Source organism: Triplophysa dalaica, chromosome 13 (genome assembly GCF_015846415.1).
Source record: "Triplophysa dalaica isolate WHDGS20190420 chromosome 13, ASM1584641v1, whole genome shotgun sequence".
NCBI lineage: Eukaryota > Metazoa > Chordata > Actinopteri > Cypriniformes > Nemacheilidae > Triplophysa > Triplophysa dalaica.
In genome coordinates, this window is record NC_079554.1 from 7865194 (window position 1) to 7883878 (window position 18685).

At 36.4% G+C, this 18685-nt stretch overlaps 2 protein-coding genes across 2 annotated transcripts in view; one reads left to right on the plus strand and one right to left on the minus strand.

The window, feature by feature from the left end:
* Nucleotides 1-297: 297 nt before the first annotated feature.
* bloc1s2 (biogenesis of lysosomal organelles complex-1, subunit 2) lies at nt 298-3962 on the minus strand. The gene is made up of 5 exons (XM_056764546.1): nt 3691-3962; nt 2956-3072; nt 2380-2499; nt 2070-2174; nt 298-1334 (listed from the first exon to the last, which is right to left on the minus strand). The coding sequence occupies exons 1-5, from the start codon at nt 3845-3847 to the stop codon at nt 1303-1305; spliced, it is 531 nt and encodes a 176-aa protein (XP_056620524.1). The 5' UTR covers nt 3848-3962; the 3' UTR covers nt 298-1302.
* Nucleotides 3963-4799: 837 nt separating this feature from the next.
* The window catches only part of usp24 (ubiquitin specific peptidase 24), a 53031-nt gene continuing 39145 nt past the window's right edge, over nt 4800-18685 (plus strand). The window contains 1 exon segment of the mRNA XM_056763902.1: nt 4800-5246. Coding sequence (XP_056619880.1) covers nt 4965-5246 — 282 coding nt within the window. The 5' untranslated portion in view covers nt 4800-4964.

Genomic DNA, 18685 nt, shown 5'->3' on the forward strand with positions numbered 1-18685 from the left:
AGAAAAAGCACCAAAGTAATACCTTACTTGGTACTGTAGCTCTCCCATAGACTTTCATAAGCGTTCTTTAAAACGTACAGACTGTTAAACCTAGACCTGCTGCCACCAGTGAGAGGAGACATCTTGACTCAATGTCTTTGTGTTTATGTGTCAAGTATGTTTGAGTTTATAGAGTAAATATATGAAGGGAGTGAGTATATGTCCCTGTGACGTTATAAACAGGCAAGTGCGTGTGGTCAAAAATCAACAATTTATTCACATTTTGTATCAAAATGATATCATGTTGCATTGTCAAATGTCGAGTATCGCTCTGCTTTATACAACTTTCATGAGAGTTGGAGGTTTTAAAATGATTGAATGATGGAAAATCAAAACAGTTCTCTCCTACACGTTTGGTACAAAACTGTGCACAAAATGGTCTGTGTTGATTATTTAGTAGTTTGACATTGGAGACTGAACACACACTATCTCTGCAGATGAGCACCTCACCATACATGGCTCTGAATCTGTCCATGTGCCTTACTGACAAAATCAGGTTAAAGGTTTAGTCAGACTATAAGATGTGTGGACTTAGACTGCCCTCTGGTGGATGTAAAGAGAGATGTTTTAAATAGCATGAATCCAATTTTTCATTTGTATGCTTAAACTGAACTTAAATACGAAATACATTTGCTAGCCATCCATAACATATAAATATCAGCTGTCACTGTCTGCCAACAATCCTGGCTATACATATTTCTATATATTTCCTTAATAATATATACTGTATATGAATGTCCACATCATTTTTTTGATTGCTTTTTATTAAAAAAAAACATCACAAATTGACATTTTTAGTGAATATGCTTTTGAAAATAATTAAACAGCGATACAAAGGAGCTTACGAAATGTTTGCTTTTCTAACAGCAAACAAATAAAAAAATTACGAACTATTTCACAAACATTTCAACTCTTGTTAGCAACTGATAACAAGCATTTATATATATACTGTATTTACATGTAATTCATGCCTTTTGAAACCCTAAGAATCTATTGATAAAAGGAGTTGGTTTGGAGTATATGGTTTAGTAAGAACATATTTTAATGATTCCTGCAAGCATGTCCAGCTTATTTCTCCTGCACTTAGCCACTTTGTTTGGATTTTTTCAAACCCAAATTTGATATGTGAATTCTGTACCTAACAGTACTTTATGCACAGTCCAATACCACCTATAGGTTATGACAATCTTGTTCTCAACTTCTTGAGAGTGCATAGGTCTCACTCAGGCAATACATACACATGCGTGCACACATAACACACATTCACCGCTTCTCCAGTTTCTTAAACTTGGCCTCTGTGAATAAAGAAAAATACAAAAAAAGAAAAATGTTACAGCATGAAAAAATGCTTTAAATAGATATGTGAAGAGTTTGGTTCCAAAATGAGATTACTGTTTTTAAATAAATTAAAAAATCGTATTTTTATTGTGCCTTCGAATTAATATCTGTCACACTGCAGTTTGTTTGTTTTGATTTAAGCCACAGTAACTAACAAAATAGATCTAACTAACACAACAAAACATGATAACATATTTAGATTTTTTTTTACCGAGTTATCACATTTTGGAACCAACTCTTCATATGCAGACTGTTACAGCATCAAAAACAATACTGAAAGAATAATGAAGCTGCACAAATATCTGGTGATTGCTACATGGTAGCAATCTTAAAATGAATACTCTGATGGCGTCATTTAAGGTTTGTTAGGAATTTAAAGTGATATGTTTATCATATTAAAATAATCTATGATGCCATTCTTTTTTTAATCACTAAATATTGGGGCAATTATAATGTGCCTTAAAACATAGTTTTAGAGAATTCTCTTTAACACCTTTTTCTTTGTAATTATAGGTCTTATGGTATGAAAATATTTATTAATACAAATGGTTACATGCGTCCCTAGATTTTTATGAGGTCAAACATACATACATATAATTGGTTATAAAGCTATTTAAAATAGTAAAAGATTAATAAATACATAGATTATAACACTGCAGTACATTCATGTATTAAAGGCAGTATATACGTACCCAGTTTCTTTGAATATGTGTCTAGTTTATAAGCAGCCTGTTCCAGAGATGTTACCTGCTCCTCGATCTGGTTAATCTGATCCAAGTAGGGCTGCAAACTGGCATCTAAAACAAAAATCAAGTGCAATAAGAAAATTTGGAATTTCACTTTCCCGAATGAGTACCTTTTATCCCAATGATGTAAATAAAACAAAATGAAAAGACTAAATCTAATTTAAGTGTACTGAACAGACAAACTGCTTTTGAAATACGTCATGTACACTACTAGCATTAAATTCATGTATTAGTGCCATAGTCAAATATGTCTCACATTTCTGATTGAGGTCTTGCAGATTGCGGCTGATGTTGATTGATATGTCCTTCATCTCCATGTACTTTAGACTGGAGAGCTTGTTCATGTTCTCCAGAAGTGTATAGTCTTCACAGGTGGCTGAGCAAACAGGAAAATATATAAAGGTTCTAAGAGTCCTATTCTACATATTACCAAACTTAGATAATGCTGATTGTGTTGAACGTTACATAAATGTGTTACTTGTTATATCAAATAAACTGCAGTTTTTTTAGTATTATAGTATAGTTTTTTTGCCTTTACAACAAGGTTGTATTTGTTAATGCATTAGCTAATGTAAATTAACAATGAAGAATACTTGTACTGCTTTTAATGATCTTTGTTTTTGTTAATTATTTATGTTAAGCATTACAAGCTATCTACGGTCTTCTTGAAGTTGCACGTTATATTGGTTACAGCACATAATGATTTATAAAGGTCCAGTATAAAACCATTACCATGGATATAGACGTAGCAAATGTGTGTTTATGAGTTTATAATCAAATTAAAGTTTTTTAATTTAGCTCCATGAAGGCTCTGACAGTGTGTTAACATTACCAGTAAGCTCTCCTTGTAAAAATACTGCCATCTTCTCAAACATGTCTCTGCAGAGCTCATTGATGTCTGGTTCAGCAGGCTCAGTAGCCTCTTCTGCTGTTTCCACACCTCCATCATCTGTTACAGAAAGCACACCCAAAACATTGGTTATTTGCTTACTAAGACAGGATTTTTGAACCCATGAAGCCCATATTTCCCGTCTAGGAGTTTAATACAGGCACAACACTATGATACTATAACTGTACACAGTAATCCTGCTGAAGCAAAAACAGTTGAAACATCAGACTCTACTGGATTATGTATGAATGGGCACTGTGTTGATTTTGAAGGAAACTCTAATATTCTCTGTGGGTCTCAACTGGTAAAGTCTTGTACTGGTGGGATGTTATTTGGCAGACGGTATCCAATGATGCACAACATTAAATCCCACTGGAATAAGGCCCAAAAGTAACAAAGAACATCAAGAATTTGTGCAGTGATTTTATTATTATTATAATTATTATTATTATTATTATGAAAAACTACAGCTTATGGTTCATTTTGACATTTGTAATGTTAACTTTTACAATGTCGAATTTTTTCCCAAAAGGAACATGCTATTTGTCAATTTACATGTCACACAGTCACAAACAGATCGCTGAGTACGTAATAAACGCACCATGAATAATGTCTATATGAAACGCTAGAGTCGACGAAGGTGCAGTTTACAGCAACTTATTTACAGGTGTAACTCACTGTTATTGCTGGATCTTTTTGGTGCAGGCGCCTTGATCTCAGTCCCACCCGCATCCCTCCTCGGATCGGGCTCAGTTGAGAGGTTCAGGTCGGTCGGAGGTGCAGTTACTCTACTGATGTTGTCCATCGCAGCGGCCTCCTCCCCCGTAGCAGCCATTTTCCTCTCACATGATCACATGACCACAACTAGTTTCACGTGATTCCTTATTTCCTCTTTTTACCCTTTTTAATTCAAGCTTTTTTTATCGCATCCAAACAGTTTTAAGGCGTTGTGGAAAAATTAAGAGTTTTTTTCAACATTATTTTAAGGGCTAAATGTAATTGTATATCATTACTGTACATATAATTAACATTACACATGTATTTCTTACCTAGGGATATGGGTGGGGACGCGTGACGTGGGCCAGGCAAATCTATGGGCAACTCTGTAAATTTAAAATAAGTGAAGCTAAAAACAGTAAGTCACTAGTAAATGTGTTTCCGGTCTGATTGCTTTTCAAAATATTGAATGACACAGTTACTGTGTGCGTAACAAAAAATTTTGAACCTTGAATTTAATTCAAAATTCGACCTAATTCTGAAAACATGGGTCAATTTGGACTGGATTAATTAAATATTTTAAAAAGACACATTTAATCGCATTTATTTATTATTCATTCTTATGATTATTTGTATTGCATTTATATATGTCGTTTATGTATTAAGGTTGTAAGGGATATCTTTCATTCACTCTCTGCTTTGTAAACAGAACAAAACGAAACCAAAGCATGTTTACAATGTTACAATGTAATGTGTAAATAAAACTTTTGCGTGATAGTTATGGTTTATACCATTTTTATAATATTATTATTAAAATTTAATTACAGTGATGTTTAGTTGTGTCTTCATAAATATCAATCATATTTTTATATCAGGGGGATAATTCACCCAAAAATATATTTCTCTGTGTTCATGAGAACAAAGAAATGTATACAGATTTCGAAGGTGATTACATTATGACAGAATTTTTATCATTGAGGGAATCATCCCTTTATGGTTGAGATGTGGGGCCTTTATTTTGAAAAACTGTCCGCTCAACACCCACCCAGAGAACAGCGAGATTCTCCGGCTTCACCCAGGCCTGGTGTGGCCCGCTCTGCTGCTCTCTGACTGTGACGGGAATCCATCGTGACAGGATACTAGCAGCACCAGCGTCTGTAAACATGGCGGCATGCACAGCCAGATGCCTGTGCTATGTGCCCCCTTACTGAAGCCCCGACCATAGACACACTTCCATGATGGAGACAGAGGAGGAGCAGCATATGACCACGCTCTTATGCATGGGCTTCGCAGACCCGGTAGCCATCCGGAAAGCCCTGCGCTTGGCCAAAAACGACATCAACGAGGCTGTCGCGCTGCTCACCAACGAAAGCCCGGGACTCGGATACGGCTACGAGCCGATGGAGAGCGGCCCTTCCCCGGGCTCCGGTCTCAGCGGGGAAGGCGAGAACAGCGGGCGCACGGGGACCGGGGGGTTTGATCCTCCGCCTGCGTATCACGATGTCGTGGAAAGTGAGGTATGATTGTAATACAGATGCATACGAGGTTATTTGCACGGCTTGTAAAGGCGGAACCGCCGGGGCTGTCAAAAACCGGAGGGAAAGGCGCGCACACGCCTTTAACGTGGATTTGCAATACCTGTTGTGCATAACACCTGATGAGGTTTAGGCCTGATGTTACAAGACATTTTCTCTTCAAGCAGTCTTGTTTGCGACAAACGCTAGTTAATAGTTAAATAAAGACATTTTGTGTTATGTTTCTGGTTAAGTTGTAGGATATTGGGGGGATGGGTGTTGTAGACTCCTTTAAGTTAAATGTATAAGATGAGTTGTGTTAATGTCTCTTCTGATTTTATATGTTTGTATAAAGTGAAAAATATATTTGGGATCAATAATTAAGTCTGTGGCTTTCTATTAAGCCGGTGGTCGGTATTGCGTAACTGGGTGCTGCTAAACCGGTTGCAGGAAATGTGTGGCTGATCATTTACGTTTAGTGGAATTAAATATCTTTACATTTGAGAGATCTGTTATTGTTTCTTTTGTGAAGTCAGTTGACAGGGAGGGGAAGATGATGCCCTGGATTGAGCAATGTTAAGTCTGTAGTGCTGGGTTGAACAAAAACGTCAGATGCACAGTTAACGATACATGTAGTAATAATAAACCTATTTGGTTTTGCAAGCTTGAGTTTTGTACACATCGTATGTGGACAAGTGCAATGGGATATGCAATGAGCTCAAGACGCTTTGTGATTGTTGCCCAACGGTTGCAATGTCTCTTTGGCCATTTCTCTCATGACTCTTTTGACCTGTTTGTCAACCCCAGTCAGAGTCCTGTGGTTTTTGAGGACTGCTCTGTGATTTCGGATGCTCGTGCTTACCAGTACTTTCAGATTTGAGGATTTTGCTTGCTTTAATCTTCTTTAATATAGAGGACGATATTATTAACACTATTCCAGCCACTGAATGTTGAGGAGGCTTTGAAATTGAAGCTTGTCATTCAAGATACAAACTATAATATATAGAAGTCCAGGTACAGGCAACAGGTACTACTCAACTAAGTGAATTTTTAATATTGTATAAAAGTTAAATAATGATATACTATTGTGTCCGAACCATTACATTACAACGACACCAAATTACTTTATATTAAGAGAATATTTTAGTTGCACTAATCTGAACATTCAGATTGAACATCTCAGTTCATTTGCTGCAAAATTGTATGTTCGAAACAATGTGATAAAAACAGTTTTGCATATTGACACGCTATACCAGGGCACTTTGAAAATAGCTTGTTGTTGGCGACACTATTTTAAGAACTGCAAAACCATGTCACGCTACTAAATATTTACAAGGCTTTTCGTTGAATCTGAATAACAAGGCATAACCTGGAGTGCTCAGTCAGATGTGATCCGATGGGATCTTGGAGCAAAGATTGGATGAAAATGTTATGTGGCAGCATTTGATTCTTTCCCAGTTTGTAATTGCTTCATTTAGAAATGCCAATGTGGCTCTTATGACAAAGGAAATCCAATGTCATTTAAATTACAACCCCTTTTTCATCCGCCCTTTTTGAGATGTCTCTTCTGACCGTAAAAGAGCTGACTTCCAGCCGAGATATCTTGATGGATGACATGCTGGTTTGACAAAGCTCAGTGTTTGTGTAATGTCTCTCAGGCATAAGTGTTTTGGATTGGTGGTGTTCCTCCTGATAGCCATCCACATACTGACTAGGGATATTCAGGCCTGTGTGGAATCTCCCAACACTAAATGTGTCTCATGCACACAAATCAACACATTTTAACTCTTAAAAATAAAATTGAGTACATTTTTGAGCCAATCTCTAGTTCGAATTTCAACTCCAAAGTCCATACATTCATCTTTAACCATAGGTTTTTTTAGCAAATTTAAAAATGTAATCAAACTGCAACAATATGTCATTGATAATGTACATGCAGCCGGTTCTTATTGCAGAAATAATCCCAGCCAAAGTGATTATTACACGGCTACTTTCTATATAAAAAAAAAAATAGACAAATCAAAAAAAAAATGTTAACCGGATGCAGTCCATATGTCACGAATAGGCTATTTGGTTGCATCAATTGTAAATATAATGTTATATATGTTAATAAAATATATATTTTCAGTTAATTTGTCAATATAACCTGTCAAAATTATTTGCTGCATCAAGTTTATTGTGCGTTATTAGTTTTAAGAGTTTTGTTATCTGGGAATAACGAATCGCATCCCTACACAAATATTAAAAATGATGCTGAACAAATATGTAGTTTTCATTGGTTAATACGCAAAATACAATTTCTTACAAGATTCAATGGTGTGTTTGATCAGTTTTTCTGTTATTAATGATCTGTAAAGTGCCCAAAGTTTACTGGAAAGACTTGGAAAGCCTAGAGACATCTCGTTGCATGTTCCTTGACACATTTCACGTGTTTCTGCATGTCATTGGTTGCAAGAACCATGCGTCAGTACTATAAATAAAGCGTGCAGCCCTGTTCTGGGGTAGCAGGCAGGGTCTCCAGTTACCAGTATTTCGGCCAGCACTGCGCAATATAGCAGATAACAACGAACAACATACTCAAATCACAACAGGCTTAATCACAATCACAGAGAGGAATCAACCTAAAAAAAGAAAGCGTTTCATATCACCCGATGTCGGAAACAAACACTTCAGTCCACCTTAACACAGATCATAGACACATATAGACAAGGGGGTATCAGGGCTAATGAGTTAAAATGACATTGGGGAGGTTTAAACCCTCAGAGGTGGCATGTTTTGCTGGCAACATGGGCCCTACATACACACATCACCCAATTTGTACCATGGCAACAGGTTTGGAATGTGCCATGTGACCTCAGCATGCCCCAAAGACCAGAGGCCCCTGAGCACTATCTCTCTATCTCTTCTTTTTAAATCAACACCAGCCCAGGATTCATCCTGTTTGTTCACAACATATCACATTTACAAACGGATAATAAAACTGAAAAATTGCCTGAAAGTTTTCTTAAAGTGCATTGTTGTACAGATTGTTTGCTCGTCAAAATGACCTCTGTCACCACCAGTGAATCCCCATAAAACACATGGAATTGTGGGCGTGGGACATAAGGGTGTTTAAATGCATGTTTATTTTAATAGATACCTTTTTATGGCAATAATGATTTTAAAAATAAAACATAATTCATAAAGATCAACATAAAGATAATTGTGTTGCACAAATAATCATTATAACAATTTTACAAATTATTGGAATATTTTTTGTATTTAATTGCTTTTTTTGATGGAAATGTCATTAACGCAATGCGTTCAGCTATGTTTTTGTGCGACATACGTTTTAATTTAAACAGAGTGAAATTAAGATATTCTAAAAGTATTAAATGCCCGGTTTTTTCCCTGTTTTCGTAGCTTTGATTGTGTTTTTTGGGTGTTTAGCAATGGATGTTCAATGTTTCTGGTTTCAAAAACATATTTCAAGTCTATCGTCCACCGCTGTCTTTCTTCTCATGAAACGACTGGATTTCTTTCGGTTTCTTCAAAGTCCCGCCTTCCGAAATGCTCTGACTGGCAAAGAGTGTGTGTGTGAAGATGTCCCACACATGCCATATTAGCGAGTTCCACTCATCAAGCTTTTGTGATTGGTCGGTCCCCCTCTCAGTGCACGTGAATTCATAAGCTTTGGCTTTTAGCAATAAACAGTAACATTGGCGTCAACTTCACTTCATCAGTTAAAAACATGCAGATCGATCTGAGTGTAATGGAGTTCTGCTAGTGTATATGCAAATGTCAATCTATGTTAGAGATCGTGTTTTTCTTAGGGATGCACCGATACTACTTTTTCCTTTCCGATCCGATTTCGATATCTGAATTCTGCGTATCGGCCGATTCCGATTCTGATCCGATACTAGCACTGTTTTTCATGATCAAAGTAGACTTGCATATTTTAACTTTTATTGCCAGAGATGAATAGTTAAGCATGTTTGCTTTCAAGTACATTTTAAACTATCTGTACTTTCCTACAGTACTTTCCTATCTGTGCTTTCCTACAGTATGAATCACATCATACTTATTCCACTACAGTCCATAAATAAATTGTTTTTTTTTTTACTTTAAATCCATGAGTACATTAAAATCTACCATTTTCCTTTACTTAAGTATTTTTACTTAAAAGTATGATTTTTTTTAAATGTAATTAAGTGCTGTATTAAACTTAAAAATACAAACAAAACAAAAATGTGGTCTCATAAAGCACAGATACTTACAAAATATTTAACAAATAAATCTCTGTTTATTACACAAAGCTATCACATTATAAAAGTGTCCAAACTCGCTCATGCACATCCTGGACACAAAATGATGCGCTTAATACATTCGCTTCTACGTTATTTAAAGTCATGCGCATTGGACGCAGAATGATGCGCTTAAAGCACCCGCTTCACTCACGAGCATCCCGGATAGAGATGATCCTGTTGTCGCGGGGATCTTTGCTTCCCAAGTTCAAAACAGTTATAACACAAAGAGAATATATATGTTATGTGTTTAAATCATAGAAAATTGAATCCATCCTAAAGTTTAAAGTTATGTATGAATGACGCATAACATAGACCGCTTCCAGTGCTTGAATCTAATAACATTACACTCAGCGAGTACCGTCTCCGGCAAAATGTGTTTTAAACAAAACCACCCTCTATTATCTAGTGATTATTAAGAATATTGAAAACATTGGACCGAGAAAGATCCTGACTGTTCCCGGACTCACGCATGCTGGATTGAGATTGACAGATGACCGCACCAGCGGAGGTCAGAGTTTTTAATTATGCTATATTGGTTTATTCCTCGCATAAAGCTATCGAAATACATGACATCGAAAACAGTGCATGACAACGTTTATGGTAATTTCCTGATAGTTAGTCCTTTATGAAGCTTTATAGTAACATCCACGGGTATCGCAACGGATCGGACTAAAGAGAACCCGTCAGTCCGATACCCGATCCAGCAAAAAAGACCCGGATCGGCCTCAATTCCGATCCAGAGTATCGGATCGGTGCATCCCTAGTTTTTCTACTATGGTGAGGTAAATGACACCGGACCTAATGGCGTCAGACCGGTTATCACTATAAGAGAGTTGGATAATAAAACAAGCAGACTGCAAGCAGGATTTCAGAGGACGTTTCATAGAAGTGTTTTAGACAGTGGTATGTGCACACACACACAAAATATCAGTGTATTACACAGAACAACTTTCACAGCCGATATTAAAGTCATGGAAGCTGTTATTTCACTGTTGGTTATCTTAGAATGTGTATCTGTATGCTTATTACCAGCTGTAGGACTGTGATGAAAGTGAAAGTAGTTTAGCGCTTCCTCAGTCAAATGTTTACAATCTCTGATAACCAAACCCTTCTCCAGCGGCTCTTCCTCTTCTCTAAGGAAGATCTCACACCTGTTTTGCATATTCCTTTGGGCGGAGGTTATTAAAAGCACTCGGAATGGTGACATCACACTGTAAAAAATGTTCCGTAAATTTTACGGGAAAATACCGGCAGCTGTGGTTGCCAGTAAAATTCTGTAAAAAATACAGGAAAAGAACGTAAACAGTCTTGCAGTTTAAAACTTCAGGGCACAAACTTCAAGCTGTGAATGAACTTAATACATTTTAGTATTTTATATCAACAGCATTTCTTTATTTACAAAGAAAACTTGGTCCAAATGCATAAAAGTGAAAACATAACATTTACTTAATTTATTTCTTTGTAATTCTTTATTAAAACATCAAAGTCACTTTTAAACAAGGCAACATGCAGCATGACATCTGCATCTCGTTGCTGACATTGAGTTAAACACAGACTCCACTCTTCAGCATAGTGGTGACCCACAAAACATTTAATATATGAAAAGAAAAGAGAAAATATAAATTCCTTAGTTTTTACAGAAAAATACCGGCAGCTGTGGTTGCCAGTAAACTACCGTAAAATTACAGGAACATCCTGTTTTTATTCATCCAATCAATTCACAGTAGAAAACATGAGCCACACCCACTATTCATCTTGTAAATACGTCAGAATACTGAAGACGATCATCACTTCTGCTTCACAGGGACTGCAGCATAACAGCTATGACTTGATGCTTTATTGGTGTATTCAAAGTCACCGTTTTTGTGATCCGGGTTTGCTTTAGTTGGCCTCTTTCAGCAGTCATAAATAAGTTTACAGTTATCTTTGGGCTGCTATGACATTGTTTTATATAAAACATAGTTTTGCAGCAAATCACATCAAATGAAAATGTCTTTAGATCTATTCAAAAGCTTTTTCTGGGATGTTGTTTAATTATTAATGTTTTTTTGTTACAAATGTCTCAATGGATTTACATTTAAAATTCACATTTCCTCCAATTGTCAATATAAAAAGTATTTGAACCGTTAAAAAGCTTGCATTTGGTCTTTGACTCATATATCAAGAATCAGAGTATGAATCTCAACAGTGGTGACTAACAAATGAAAAGCTTACAGCCGCAATGCATGCTGGGAGTCATTGATGAGTTTTGTGCTTTGATGATACCCAGAATGAATTGCGTTTATCTTAAGTGTTTTTTTTCTGTTGTCACCATTGTTGAGACAAACTGTTATATTCTTGATGTCTGCTAGAACATTTATCATGTACCAGATTTGCCATTGAAGATATTCAGTATATTATTTTATCTCATAAAAAATCATAGATGTGGACGACAAAAAACATTAAAGCACTACTTAAACTCTCAAACATGTACTTCCTCTCCAATCTAAAGAAGTTAATGCGTTAGCTTTTTCTGAACTTTTTACCCTGCTGTTTCGGTGTCTGTTTCCCCACACAGATATCAAAACTGGGCAAAGACTTCTTCCCATGGAAAGCAAAGGGTCAAGACCACAACTAAAGCAAACACTCATCACCATAATGGTGACTCAACAAAACCATCGACATGTAAACTTGTGTTAATATTCAATTAGAACTTTTGTAGACGTGCAACAGAAATAAAGTGACAGTGGTGTCTGTAAGTGAAGGTGATAAAAGTGTTTGTGGAGTTGAAAAAAAACTCCTTGAAAACTTTGGAATTTAACTGTTTATTTCCTAGAGAATTTGACAATGTTTTCCGTATTTTCTCTGTGAAGAGAAACAGCATTTTTTACAGGGTTTTTCCGTAAAAACAATGGAATTTTTGCTGTTAATTTTACAGACAATTTTACAGTTTTTCTCCGTATTTGTTACAGACACTTTCTGATAACAGGTTTTTTGTGTGAAAACAACAGGATTTTACTGTTAATTTCACAGGCATTTTTTACAGTGCATGTTCCCAGAAAGTTGAGGTCTGTAGTCCGATCTAGCCGTTTTCTGTAGTCCTTGAAAAGCAAATTCTGTTAGAGACAATTTATCGCTTGGCACTGAACTTTGAACTTTTTTATTTTGCAGGTATTGTTTGAATAAGACTGCTCTCTGAATGCTTTCTGACTCTTGACTGATACCTGATAGACTTGTGGCTATTAAGAATTTTTTCTGGGTTGCTCTAGAAGAACATGTATGATTTGTTTATTAAAAAATATATATACCCGAAACCATTAAAGGTTAAATAATCATTTCCTAGTCTAAAGGAGGCTTCGTACATGATTTTAAGGGGAAAAAATATGTATTGTATGATAATGGTTACTTTGTTTTCTGCAGTCAGTGTAGTTTTCCACTTTTTGCCTTTTGTTTCAGTCTTAGGGAATTTTATATTACTATTTAAATGCAGTATATCCGCCAATATATCGCAAATCGGCTTCCAATGTTAAAGAAATATCTGTTATCGCTATCAGCCAAAATGAACATATCAGTGCATCCCTAGTTCTTATCCACTGTAACATCTTAAAGGACTTTTTTGCAATGGAGCTTTGCAATTTAGGGTCAAAGATATAGTTGTTTTAAACCATGGACTTGCATGGACTTAAATTTTATTTCAGCTGGCCGAGTAGAGTTTTACTTCAATTAAACATAAATGACCCCACCACAAAAATGATCTAATAAAATAATTTTTGTGTTTTTCAACACCAGAAAAGTGACTTCAATTTAACATATTTTATTAAACATATATGAAACTTAAACTTAACTGTATTTTGCAAAACCAGTATGTAATGTTTGAAAAAAACTAATGTTTGCAAATGTAAACACAGACCTAAGGACAGCACAGCGAAAAACAGAAAATATTTATTCAAATTACAGTATTTTGCTGTTTAACTATCGCACAGAGCCTATTTTTACTTCGCAGCCAAAAGATCTGTCACCTCATTTCCTGAGCCAACCGCCTGAGGCTAACACAGTGTTTCAGTTGAATTGAGCAGACACCAATGTAAATGATCCCATTGATGTGACAAGTGGAATCTGATTAGCTTTTCCCGTCAACATTTAATTTTCATTGATGAATAGGTCATAAGGTCTATTTTTATTAATTGTGGGTTCTGTGGCTGTATGTGAATGAAACGCGTGTGTGGATTGTAATTCACATCAGACATTTTCTAGCATTCTGATAGTATACAGCAATTCTGTGACTAAAATGTTAAAATAGAACTCCGCTTGACTTCCGCTGTCTCTATTTCTGTGTCTCTCTCTCTCTTCTCACACATGGACACTTTCTCTTCTCTAAGACCCACACAGTGCAGGTGGTTGCCACTACCAGAGAACAGAATAAGTGATTTGTTCCTGTTGCTTTTCCCTCCTCAACATAGAAGCTGTCAGACTCAGTCAACAGAAGCACACAGTTCTTTGAATCACCTCTACAGCAGTTTAATGTCTCCAAGCTGCCATTACATACCAATTATTCATTATATGATAGATAGTCACGCAGCATGTGGAGTCCAAAAACCAATTGAGACTATATACCTATATACATTTTTCTTGTTTAAATCACAGACATTTTTATTGCAAATTTTATTATAAAAAAAGTTGAATATACGTATAAGTATAAATGTTCGGTATTTTGGTAGGCTTGTTCACTTTAAGCTTTAATTCAGTCAAAATAGTTTTATGTATTTATTTAATAAAAATATCTTGAAAACAAGCTTGGGTTATGTATCGATTTCAGGTGTGTGGAAGGATTCAACTGTCAATTTTTAACTTCGTAATTACGTTTTAATTGCATCAGGATAATTGATTTATGTTTATTAAACTGTATAGCCTAGTGGATTTTAAAGTCGTCTGTATTTTGTTAGTAAGGAATGGCCTTAAATCAGTGGGGTTTGACCGAGAGAGACGGCTGTGAATGCCACCTGTATTAGGTTACATTCAATTTGATTTAGAATCTTAATAAGGCACACGACTGCTGGTGGAAACCGTTGCTGCTGTTGCTACGGATGTAACATATGCTGAATATTTTTACCCCTCTTTTCTCAGTTCCCTGAAGATTAAAGCCATGACTTGTGCTGGTAACGCAATGTTCTACCAATTTAGCCACAATTCTATAAGATATAAACATTATCAGATCAGTACAATTATTTAAATGTAATAGAGGTCATAGACCATGGACTGACCAGTAGGACATTCTGTCAAAGTCCAAAACGGCCGCACCACCGCGACCAGTGGCGGACTTATTACGTATGCGAATCCTTGTAATGAAAAGGCTTTAGTGACTCGGACACGTACGCATTTAACGCAGGGCTAGTCAATTGCCGGCCCGTCAATCATCTTTACCTGGCCCGCCTTAACATTTCAAATAAGTGTAGAGACTTTTAGAACGGTGTGCTTTAAATGCACGTCTTCCTGAGACGCCACATCTTTAAACGTCCAAAACGCTGCTTTTCAATATGAAAGAATTCCTGCGGCTCATAATGATTTGCGTCTTATAAAGCGATTTGATCGGTCAGTCCAAGAAACTTAATGTTATTTACAACGTTATAATAAGCAATGCATTGCACAGCCACAGACAATCGGTTTGCACACGTGATAGGTCGCGTTCTAAAATTTGTTTTACTGTAGGAAGGTTACACCACCTGACCGGTTGTTTCAGATAAGTGGAAAAGTGTGATGTTTTTATTGCTGGATTGATTATGTATTACCGCTATATTTACGAAAAACAGATGTTCATCTCCCCCCAGAACTCGCACAATACAAAGTTTTATCGAATTTGCTTCCCAGTCCGACCAGGCATAGACCACAATGGTAAAATCCAGTGTTAGTAAAAGTAAAACAGAACAGAAGCCTGTAACCACTGTTTTGAAACATGACGTTATGGTTTTAAATGATATGAAACGAACATCTTGAAATGTCCGTATCATGTGCGCTGCTCTTCATTCAAGCTCAACCTGCTCTCAGTATGTCTCTGTAATATGTAATCAGTAACAGATGAAGTTCACAGAGGTCAGAAGAGCCTTAATTTAACCCCTGAACTTAAGACCCTGCCCACAGGGAGCCAATCACCCCGACCACAACCAATCCCTTAGTTAGAAAATGGCTTCTGGGTCTAGTGAACACCACATGCAACATTCCCCGAGGGAGAGAGAGAGAAGGTGACCTCCATTTTTCTCTCTCTGATTGTACATTCACTTATTCTAACTCAAGGGTAAACATATGTCTTGTATACTAATATTCTTCTGTCAGAACTGTTTCCTGTTTGCACAGTGTGCAGGTTTTTGCAATGTAATCTAATACAGCATGTGCACCAGACCCATTCAAATAACTGCCTATTTAAAGTTGTGTTATGTAATGGTTAGATAAATAATGAGATAAATGGTTTTTAGAAATCAACAGCCAAGCATATTTCCTTTCGCGTTCAAAGACAAATGTGGACTGGTGCCAGATTGCAGAATTAGCTGTGAATGTGATACAGAAGATATAGATAATTGGGATGGTGTAAAACACCAGTAATACTGGTGACACCGGATGGGGAGTTTGCTGCGGGGTGGTCGAAAATGCGTCCATCTAACTAAATCTTGCTTTTGATCTTTCAGGGATCTAGTCTGCAATTGAATGGTCGCATTTTGCGACAATTTTTCCTGGCATTTTTGCGTATTATAAATTGAAGGTGCAGAAATGTTATATTGCGCAAACGGCACATTCAGGCATTATTTTTTTTCGTCTGCCCTCTTTCAACCATTCTCTTATCTATCAGTGCCCCTGGCCCAAAGACGTAATTCGCGGGTGAGAGGCGAAGGACCGTAACATATTTTGCTTAAAAACACTCAATGGCTGTTTAAACAAAACCTTTTTGCCATGTCAAAAGAAGCTTAGCTCACAGTAACCCGTTTTGGAGAATGTTTTTTTTTAAATATAATGAGTTACTGCGCACCCCACCCCTCTTCCATCCGGCGTGTCAACACAACACACATGTAGTACTGCCATGGCAATTTTTTTGCTGTTTTAAAGGTCTCAAATCATTCGTCCTGAGACAAAAAACAGCACAGCAAAAAGTGCATCCTAGTAGTACATAGTAGTAGAATGGGCACCTGCAGATCTCAGCGGAATAACGTTGATTTTAGCACTTGTCATTGACAAGTAAGTTATACTAACACAACGTGAGATCATAACTAGTATGATCTTTTTAGCCGTTATTGCCTTCATTCCCTTCAATATCATATGCTAATGTGATCTTCCTATATATACTGGACATTTTCCTTCAATTCAGACTGTTGATAAACATTACTTACATCGGCAGCTTTGTCTCGTTCAGTTGGTGTCTATCCCTCTTGTGGAACAACTTTAAACCTAGTCTTCCCTTTTTTTTATTATTTTAATATATTTAGTTCCAATATTAATGCATATTTTATTAGTGTAATTAATATAACCGGTCTGACGCCCGGTGTTATTTCCCTCACCATAGTAGAAAAGAAATTGTGATCTCTAACAAAGATTGAAGTTTGCATATGCACAAGCATACCTTCATTCAGTATCCACTTCAATATATCCACGTGTTTTTATTTGATGAAGTGAAGTTGACGCCATTGTTACTTTTTATTGCCAAAGCTTGGGAATACACGTGCACTGAGAGGGGAACGACCAATCACAACAGCTGTGAAGCGGAAGCTCGCTGATATGGTATGGGTGGGACATCTTCAGACACACGCGCTAAGCGGGGGAACCAATCATGACAGACTGGGTCAGCTTTACCAATAAGAGCGTTCCGGAAAGAGGGAGTTTTTAGAAACCAGAAAAATCCAATCGTTTTGTTAGAATAGGGACAATGGTGAACAATAGACTTGAATTAGGTTAAATATAAAGCGTTTATTGAAACTAGAAAAATGAGCATCCATTGTAAAACATGCAAAAAAACATAATGAAAGCTTCGAAAACAGCCAAAAAATGGCAGCTTAAACTAAACTAAGTGATTTATAAAAATTCAAAATGCCGGTGGGGGTTGTTGCCGCGGTGGACAAGTGATGTAGTTGGGTTGTGGGTGGACACCATGAATCAACGGTGACACTGAATATCACAACAAGCCTAGTAAATAAGTCAAATGAAATTTTTACACATTGTACTTGTCAAATCTTAAAATGAGGAACATTCAGCTTTATTTTGTCCTATTTGTTCAATTTAAGTGGGCATCCCAATTAATTTGCTTATTTTTGGCCAATTAAAAATGAACATAAGGGATTTTTGGGCAAATATTGTGTGAAATGGATTGGCATGTTTTGGTGTTTGTTCTACTGCAATTGTTTTATTTAAGTCTTGTATTTTATATATTGGTCATCGTCCACCCTGATCTTTGTTTGGTAGAATGAATAAATAAGTGGTCGTATTAAAGATTGTATTGTAATCCAAAATAATGTTTTGGGGTTTCTATGAAGGTTAAATTAAGTAGCGTTGGTTTAATGTAGTGGCATTTCAAGCACAAACGACTGTTTTACTACTGTTAAATTGAAAATGTCTGACATTTGAGGACTATAATGGCAGTAGATTCTTACATACAACAATATCAAAATTTGTATTTCCTCAATGTTAAATTACATCTTCCACAATCCATTTCATAAATTAGACTAATGAAGTTTTTTCACTAAAGGGATACAGTAGTTCAATCAAAAATAAAAATTCTATCATTATTTACTCACCTTCTCCTGAATGAATTTCTTGTATGAGAACACAAAATAAGATATTTTAAGAATATTGTTGAACAGCGACGGTTCCCATTCACTTGCATTGGTTTTGTGTCCATACAATAAAAGTGAATGGGTGCCTCTGCTGTTGGGTTACCAACTTTATTTCACTGTTATAATAAGCGTTGTTGAGTAATTGTGTATTGAATGATATTTTTGTAAAGTTTTTGTTGGTATTAGGATGTAAAGTGCCATGAATACCCTTTAGTGTAGCTATAAAAGAAATTCTATAATATAAAAGGAGGGATCTTAATAATCAAATGAGACCGCTGTAAGGTTGGGGCTGTGGCGCAGTGGTTAGTGAACATAGAGTATGCAGGTTCACATAACACCAGTGGTTTCCTGTCTCTTTCGTTCTGTC